This window comes from Sinocyclocheilus rhinocerous, unplaced genomic scaffold (genome assembly GCF_001515625.1).
Source record: "Sinocyclocheilus rhinocerous isolate Xijiao unplaced genomic scaffold, SAMN03320098_v1.1 scaffold1508, whole genome shotgun sequence".
NCBI classification, from domain to species: Eukaryota; Metazoa; Chordata; class Actinopteri; order Cypriniformes; family Cyprinidae; genus Sinocyclocheilus; species Sinocyclocheilus rhinocerous.
Genome location: NW_015660889.1, coordinates 520,787 through 530,041, shown reverse-complemented (window position 1 = coordinate 530,041; position 9,255 = coordinate 520,787). Strand labels below are relative to the sequence as shown.

Below are 9,255 nucleotides of genomic sequence, written 5' to 3'. Positions count from 1 at the left end.
TATGTGTATGTGTGTATATATATATATATATATATATTTATTTATTTATTTATTTATTTATTGAAAAAAGGATAATTCAAGTTTACTTTTAGCTTTAGTTTTATATTAAATTCAAATTTATTAGCCATTATTATGTTATTATATTAATGATTATTATTTTCTTTAAAAATATATAATTATTTGTGTTTACTATTATATTATATTACTGATTACATTACATTATTGTATTAAATTACATTTAGCTTCAGTTTTATATGTTATTATAATATAGTAGCTATTGCATTATGTTATATGATATTATGGTGTATCATATCACTGATTATATCATTTTTTGAAAAAAATATATTTTGAGTTTACTAAGCAAACCAAAGCAACCTTTAGCTTTAGTTTTAAGTTATTAAATTATATTAGCTAGTGTATTGTATTATATTATTGTACTGATTATATTATTATTTGTTTTCAGCTATAGTAATACGTTTCAAAACCATGCAGAGAAAATCAATAACGCATCTAGCAGAAGCAGGTCTCAAAGGTTTCCCAGAACAGATAAACATGTGAAAGCTTCAGCCGTCTGCCGCTGTGTGTTCGGGTGAAGCCTGTTTCGCAGGAGTAACTTGAGAGAAAGAGAGGGAAAGTGTAACCATAGACTCCATCCTCTTTTGACCCCGTGGAGGAGTGAGATTGTATCTAGGGCGCAGCTTCACTGCTGGTCTGGGCAGATGATTTGTTGTTCATTGTTGCACCATTAAGCCCTATTAGTTGTGCTTGTTCTCTGAATAATGAAAATTATGTAATTAAGTTTGAGAATCAGCAAGAGTGTGAGCTTGACACTATCAGCCTTACCCATTGATTTGACTGGCTGGGTGTGTGTTTCAGGTATGTGAATGGGAAGCAGTACATGGAGGACGTGGCGAATGCGCTGGAGGAGGCAGAGGAGGAGATCTTTATCACTGACTGGTGGTATGTTGAGATAAAACCACTCCCATACATTCAGCTTTCCTTTGGGTAATATTGATTTATTTTAGAAGTAATGCACAGATTAGATGAACTGCATCGGTTAATATATCCACAGTAAAACTTCCCCTAAACTCAGAGAAAATCAATAAACTTGCTCAGTTCTAGGAATGCAACAGGATATTGAGTTAATTTCTTAAAGGGTTTCTTGGAAACAGAACAGAGACCATACTGGATATACTGACTTCAGGATATCAATGTCCTAACCAGTCCTCACACAACAGATGTGTTTTGGTTCCAAATAGAAAATAACGTGTATTCAGAACTGTGTGCATGTGGAGCACAATTTAAAAATGAAAATGATGAGCAACATGCAGAGCATGGAAAAAAGTAATTGCATCTTAAAATGTCATTGGAAAATGTATACACTGAAATAATATAATATAATTATACAATTTATGCCCAACTCCTTTTACTATTTATTTATTTATTTATTTTAATAATTTATAGATTTTTTATTTAATTTTTAATTTATTTGTAATTGTTAATATAATTAAAATATGTATTAAATTTATGTATTGTATTAAAATGTAATTAAGATCATTAACAAATTTAAGTTATTGAATTTATTAATTTATTTTGTTTTCATTTATATTTTTCATTTTGTATTTAAAATAATTTTTTATATTGATTTTTTTTAAAATATATCCCTTATTAATTTAATTTAAAAAAAATATTATTATTATTTTAAAAATATCTTTATCCAGTGACAATTTATGACTGCAAAAGTTTATTGTTCCAAAGTTTGTGAACCTTGAAAATAGAAAAAAAAGGACTTTCACAGTATACTGTTGCTTGTCACATTTGCAAAAACTCTGATGGAAGAGATTTATTGCTTTGTCCTGTCATAACAATTAGGTCATGAACTGAGAGAAAAGCCCAAAGGAAAGTAGTAGAAAGAAAGAGAGGAAAAGAAAGCTATTTGTATACTTTGTACGCACCCTCTCAGAGGGCACCTCCAGCTGGGAGCAATGGCCAAACAGATCCGTTACCTTCATCAGACAGATGCCTGGTGCTGTGTTACAACATCACTCAGTCATCGCAGCAGACATCCTGCAAGTGTGAGATTCGAGTGTGTGTTTGTGTGTGTGTGTGTGTGTGTGTGTGCACTTTTTTTCCCTAGCTTAATACATTTGAATTTATGTAGGCGACAGTGAGATGTGAGACTAGACGTTGATGCATATTTGATGTTACAAATGCTTGCCCTGCTGATGAGTTCACCTCTGTGTGTCACGGCAGGCTGAGCCCCGAGATCTTCCTCAAGAGGCCTGTCGTCGAGGGCAACCGCTGGAGACTCGATTCCATTTTGAAACGGCAAGCGGTGAGTTAATCCAACACATAGCTGTGATGAAACCGCTATCTATCTGTGACTTTACTGCACCAGCAATAAAACCTTCCCAGTGTACTCATGTAATCATTTACACTCCAGGGTGTTTTCCTGGTAATATGTTAATATTGACTGGTGGATTTGCTGTACTGATTATCAAGAACTGTTTGTTCTTGCAGCAAAAAGGTGTGCGGATCTTTGTGATGTTGTACAAGGAGGTGGAATTGGCTCTGGGCATAAACAGCGAATACAGCAAACGGACACTACTACAACTTCACCCAAATATCAAGGTGAGATGAAAGTAGTCAGTCACACGTGAAGCTGTGATTATGAACCAGTTATCAATCACTGCAAAGCCAATAACTACTGAAATAAAACCTTTAGGAGCCATTTTTTAGTTGACAAATTACAGATTTGCTTGAAAATGAAACTACAAAGATTTTAAAGTTATATAAACAAGTGTGGTTTTCATATAAATTAGCTCCAATCTTATGCTATTCCTCTGTAACTATAATTCTGTAAGAATACTTTTTAATGTTTGAAAAAATTTCAATTGGGCCTCATATGCCAATACTAATTAATAATATGCAATAAAAAGTGTAATATTTACATAGATGTTTTAGAATGCCACTAATAATTTATCACAAATCTCTGTTGTGAACATGTATTTTAAGTTACGCGTTGTCATGTCTACAACCAGTGTTGGACTCGTTACTCCAAAAATGTAATTTATTTCTCGTTAGTAGTTACTCCTTTCAAAAGTAATATTATTACTTTCTGGCAACAGTAATTAGTTACACTACTAGTCATATTACTTTTCCTTCACGGCCCACAGAAGTTGTAATTGTGTATCTTCCCCATAAAGTTCTTCTAAAATGTTACTAACAATATATTTCTGCTGGCTCATCATTTGACCAAAATCTACATTGGATTGCAGAAGTTATTACAAACACTCAATGGTGATTGATTGTGACTTTTAAGTAAAAGAGTTGTATTAATCTCATTGTTGTCGTGTGTAGCTTGAAGCTAATTGTACCTATAATTTCTCTGTTACACATATATGATTATATTTCATTATTTATTTTACCAAAAGAAATCACGTAAGTTTGTAAGAACATGTTTTCCAAAAAGGTTTTTAATTATAGTAATAAAATTTATATCGGGATCAGAGAGATGTGGGTGGGCAAGCCATGTAATGCCACAGCTTATACATCATTGTTCTGATGATCTTTTGCCCTGACAAAATCAATGTAATGGCAATATTTCCATCCACTGAATGTAAGCTTTTCCATATTCCCAGCTTGCCTTCTGCATTGATGACTTCATGTGCCTGTGTGAGTCGTGAAAATTATGAAAATAAATATAGGAATTATTGGAATTTGGATTTCAAATCAGTAGGGGTTGTTCTATTATAAGTAACTAAGCAACGAGCTGTTTTATGGATGGTAACTATAATATTATTACTGAAATCTTGATACACAAAATAATAATCTTTAAAATAGCATCATATGACCTCTTTAAGGTGTCCTTGGTACACGTTACATGTACTTCCTATTATAATAACAATTAATTATGCATAATTGCATGCAAGTAACCCTAAGCCAAACCCTAATCATAACCCTAACAATATAGTAAGGACATGTAGTTAATTATTATTACTCCGTACCTAAATGTATAATTACACTGTAACAAGGACACCTTAAAATAAAGTGCAACCAAATCTTATTCGTAATTTACACTACTAGTTACTGTAAAAAGTAATATTATTACTGTAACTAGTTACTAGTAAGTAGTTACTCCCCAACACTGTCTACAGCTTACTTACATCACAGTAATGGTTCCTAGTTTATTTGGAATCAGACATACAGTAATTTGAAAATGACTCCATTCAGTGAGGGCATCATTTGGGAGGTCAGTAATAAATCTGAATGAGTCACTGACTGGTTCAAAGCTGTGTAATAAATTCTATTGACTGACTCTTTAAAAAGTACTTCTTTGTAAGAATAATTTGTTCACAAATCGGACATCTGGCACATACTCTAAGAAGTTTAAGTCTGACTGAACTGCATTTTCTTGACTGTGGCCAACTATGTTGACTTGTGTTTTTGTTTTTTGTTTTGCATATTGCGATTTCACAATCTTTAACCACTGTGCTACATCAAAGAGTGCTAACAAATTTCTTTTCTCAGGTAATGAGGCATCCTGACCATGTCTCCTCTTCCGTGTACCTGTGGGCACATCATGAGAAGATTGTAGTGATTGACCAATCGGTGGCTTTCGTGGGAGGCATTGACTTGGCGTACGGACGCTGGGATGATGTGGAGCATCGGCTGACTGACATAGGAAGTGTTACCAGGACTTTTCCTGTGTCTGCAGAGGTTTGGGAGATCTCATATTTTATACTGGCAGTGTTGTTTTAGTATGATTTTTATACTATCATAGTATTTATTAAAGGGATAGTTCACCCAAAAATTTAAATTGAGAGCTTCACAAGGAGTGGACTGAAGCTGGAGTCAGTGCATCAAGAGTCACCACGCTCCGACGTCTTCAGGAAAAGGGCTACCATGCCACTTCTGAAACCGAAACAACGTCAGAAGCATCTTAACTGGGCTAAGGAGAAAAAGAACTGGACTCCAAACCCGTAAGACCTTCGTTCATCTTCGGAACACAAATTAAGATATTTTTGATGAAATCTGAGAGCTTTCTGTCCCTCCATAGACAGCAAGGCAACTGAAATGTTCAAGGCCCAGAAAGGTAGTAAGGACATTGTTAAAATAGTCCATGTGACATCAGTGGCTCAACCTTAATTTTATGAAGCTATGAGAATACTTTTTCAAAAGTACACAAAACAAAAATAACAAATTTATTCAACAATTCTTTTCTTTCCCACGTCACCGTCCGCCACCATTATGAAGAATACCACAACGCATGAGCAGAGGAATGCACACGCATGCATTGTGGTATTGTCATGAATGCGTGACTGACACTGAAATTGTTGAATAAAGTCATTATTTTTGTTTTCTTTGCACATAAAAAGTATTCTCGTAGCTTCATAAATTTACGGTTTAATGAACTATTCCTTTAATATTTTAAATTAGCTTTCAGTTTTACTTTTAATTTAAAATTAAGTTTTGGTGATTTTCATGTGTTTTTGACATTTTCTTTAGTAATGTAAGTTACTATAAATGTAATTAATTATTTATTTAGTATGTGTATATATATATATATATATATATATATAATAGTTAATCTAGACAAGTAGGCCCACATGATCGAACAATTTTTAACTGACTTTCATGAGCTGTAAGCTCTAATCATCAAAATTAAAACAATTTTTTTTTAAATGTTTTACTTTTACATGTAATGAATCTAGAATATATGATAGTTTCACTTTTTGAAATAAGTTACAAAAAATGTACTTTTTCACGATATTCAAATTTTTACTAATACTCTACTAACTGCTAGTTGACATGTAGTTGCAAAGTTACTTACTGTTAATAGAATGTCTAAAGTGGACTATCGAAATAAAGTGTTACCATTTTAAATACCCAAAACAAATTTTAATAGTTTTTTGTAGTTGTTGTTAACAAAAACAACATACTAAATTTTTTTTAGGCATTAAATATTCAAATAAATAAATTTTTGTGATTTATGAATACACGATCAAATATAGAAAATACTTATTTGATGTCCTACTATGTGTCACAGAACACTTCTGAAGGCTCTCCTGCTATGGCCTCTCAATCAAACGGTCCCAGCACGGTGCACACTAACGGCAAAAGTTTGCCTGTTGACACAGTGGACCAGCCGAAACTAAAAGGACAGGGCAAGACAAAGAAGACCCGATTCAGCATCCGCAGGCACCTGCAGAAGCACGGGCTGGCTCCTGCAGACAGCGTGAGCAGCGGCGAGAGCTCTGAAGAAAGTGAGTACGCCTCCGTCTCTGGAGCGCTGGCGAATACAGACTAGTGGCATGTTACTGACCTAAACTCCCACATTCAGCTGTTATCACACAGCACGGCTGATTCTCTAATGCTAGCTGGCAGTGCTATCATATGGCTGACCAGCTTATGCAATGATTTACAGTGTTTACCATAAGTGCAGAAAAACATGAATCATTAAAGTTTTAGTTGAGGCTTGTGATATTAAAATGTGTTATAAAATACGCTTATGAATATTTTAGTCTAAAATCTATATTCATGTTCAAATACTCTCTCTTTTTCACTCACGTTTTCCATACCACGCTTTTTAAGAGGGTTGTCTCGGTTGTAAAGATGCCCCTTTTCTTTAGGTTATTCTAACAGTATTTGCAGCCACCAAAATTTGATCCCTCTTAAATGGATTGAGCTGAGGGTGTCCATGCCCTCCTGCTTGTGCCCAGGTGGTGAGTAAGAATCAGGCTTGGGTGAGACGTTTTAGGTGCGGACTCTGTCAGAGGTTGCCCTTAATTCTGACCCTGAAAGGTTTTGTTGTAAAGAGCTATTTTATGGGTCAATAGAGCAACCTTTCAAAGCACTGTGTGGTTTGCTGTGTTTCAACATTCATCTGGAGGAGTCTGCAAAAAGGACCTGACTAAGATGCAGAGTATTCAAAGCTTGCCAATTCCATGCATGTGTGTTAGTTTGGACTGACATGGCAGTAACAGTGTGAAAGCATGGATTGCTGAAAAAAGTTGGAAGTTGAAAAAAAAACTTTGGGAGGTGTTTTTTGGATTGATGCATGGTTTTGGTTGCGTTTTTTTGTTGATTTTTTTGTCTTTATTTGTTGTTGAATTTCTTTTATATTTTTTCTGTCACTCTTATCAGAGACTGAAGCGGCACAGGACCTGCAAGCAGATGTGATTGGCCTGATGGGAAACACGCGGTTCTGGCATGGCAAAGATTACTGTAACTTTGTTCATAAGGACTGGGTCCAGTTGGATAAACCTTTTGATGGTAAATTATTGCATTTAAAGTTTGCATTTTTAAAGACAACAGCATTTAATGGTTTTAAAATAATTGTTGTGCATATAAATATAATACAATACAGTACATAAAATGAATAAATATAAAAGCTTTATTATATATATTCATATTATGTACATTTGTAAAAATCCTACAATATTCAAATGTTACCGTTTTAGCATTTTGCCATGCTTTTAAATCCAATTTTGAAATTTAAAATTGTGTAGAATATTTTTTTAGATTCAAATGATTTTTTTCTGTATTCTGTTCTTTTTGCAGATTTTATCGACAGGCACATAACTCCCAGAATGCCTTGGCATGACATTGCCTCGGTGGTTCATGGGAAAGCAGCCAGAGATGTTGCACGGCACTTCATTCAGCGCTGGAATTTCACAAAGGTGAGAAAGCCAGCATTGGCGTCATTTAGTGCAGTATTTCCTGGTTTTGTGTGGATAGTTGTCACATAATACGATGTAGTTTTTATCTACATCAAGATTTTATGTTAAAATGAATATGAATGTCAAAGAAAATGATAGATTTTTTAACTGGTCAGCATTTCTTTTTACTTCTTATATCATTTCCAATGATCCTGCAGTGTGAGAAATTCATTTTAAAAGTACAAATATACACAGTCTTTTTATTAATATTTTGTAAAACATGTATGCATAATAATTCAAATTAAATTAGTTTTGTATAATGTATAACGTCACACCACAAGACATTTCAACTTCTTAAAAGTATTTCATGTCACCCCTCTGTGCTGTTGACTAATATCATAAACATGGCTTTGAATATATGTTTGTATTTGCATTGCCACCTTGTTTCAGATCATGAAGCCCAAATACAGATCCCTGTCGTACCCATACCTCCTTCCTAAATCTCACACTACTGCGAATGAGATCAAGTATCAGGTCCCTGGCTGCACCCAGACTAATGTCCAGGTACAATTTTATGTAAACATCAATATTCCCATCAGATCTTCTACAGGCAAACACCACATACAGCATTCATAATACTCTCTTTAATTAGGTGTTACGATCCGCCTCGGACTGGTCAGCGGGTATAAAATACCACGAGGAGTCGATTCATACGGCTTACGTCAACGCAATTGAAAACAGCGAACGCTATATTTACATAGAGGTGTGTGGCACAAAGGACATATACTCGGTTCTCTAAATGTGTTCATATTTTCCCCATCTAATAGCCTCACTGTTGATGTATTGGTTGCTAACCACAGAGACTGTTGCTTTTATGTCTATGGAATACACAGGATGTCTTATATTAGCCTTTCAGTGGGCTAATGTGTTGCGTTTCCTTTCAGAACCAGTTCTTCATAAGCTGCGCAGACAACAAAGTCGTTCACAATAAAATCGGAGATGCCATTGCCAAGAGGATCATAAAAGCATATCGGTGAGCTGCGTTCAATAAGTTGCGTCTTTTGTTCAGTCTCCAACCTATTAAACAAATCTCTTTGACACCCAAAGGCACACATCTTCTTTAATGAAACACTTGTAAATCAATAAGACATAGAGTCTAAAGACAAAAAGGTATTCTTTATTGGTAAAACAATAGCCAGCCATGAATAGATAGACTGTGTAAGGCAATACTTACACGAACTGTCTTTGATATTAATCTCTCTTGCTCTAAAAGTAATAAGTAATGTCATGTCCTTTCTGTGTGGTTCACAGGGATGGTAAAAAGTACCGCGTGTATGTGGTCACACCACTGCTTCCTGGGTTTGAGGGGAACATCAACACTGGAGGAGGCAGTGCCATACAGGCAGTCATGCACTTCAATTACAGGTAACACTAAAAAAATAAGATCCGAGTATTGAGTAGAAAGAAATTTCCTTAGTATATATACTACTGTTTAAACTTCATTCTGTAAAGGATGCATAAAATGATCTAAAGTGACAGCAAAGAAATTTGTCACAAAAGATTTTGAACTTTATATTCATCAAAGAATCATGAA

The 9,255-nt window shown here is 34.6% G+C and overlaps 1 protein-coding gene across 1 annotated transcript in view; it reads left to right on the top strand.

Annotated features, from left to right (window-relative positions):
• LOC107725836 (phospholipase D1-like) overlaps window positions 1-9,255 on the top strand; it is a 34,682-nt gene that overhangs the window by 20,443 nt on the left and 4,984 nt on the right. Inside the window, exons 11-21 of the mRNA XM_016535235.1 lie at window positions 877-960; window positions 2,254-2,335; window positions 2,521-2,631; window positions 4,531-4,719; window positions 6,050-6,266; window positions 7,147-7,275; window positions 7,564-7,682; window positions 8,112-8,225; window positions 8,314-8,424; window positions 8,606-8,694; window positions 8,973-9,086. Of these exons, the coding sequence (XP_016390721.1) occupies window positions 877-960; window positions 2,254-2,335; window positions 2,521-2,631; window positions 4,531-4,719; window positions 6,050-6,266; window positions 7,147-7,275; window positions 7,564-7,682; window positions 8,112-8,225; window positions 8,314-8,424; window positions 8,606-8,694; window positions 8,973-9,086 (1,359 nt within the window). The remainder of the gene's footprint in view (window positions 1-876; window positions 961-2,253; window positions 2,336-2,520; window positions 2,632-4,530; window positions 4,720-6,049; window positions 6,267-7,146; window positions 7,276-7,563; window positions 7,683-8,111; window positions 8,226-8,313; window positions 8,425-8,605; window positions 8,695-8,972; window positions 9,087-9,255) is intronic.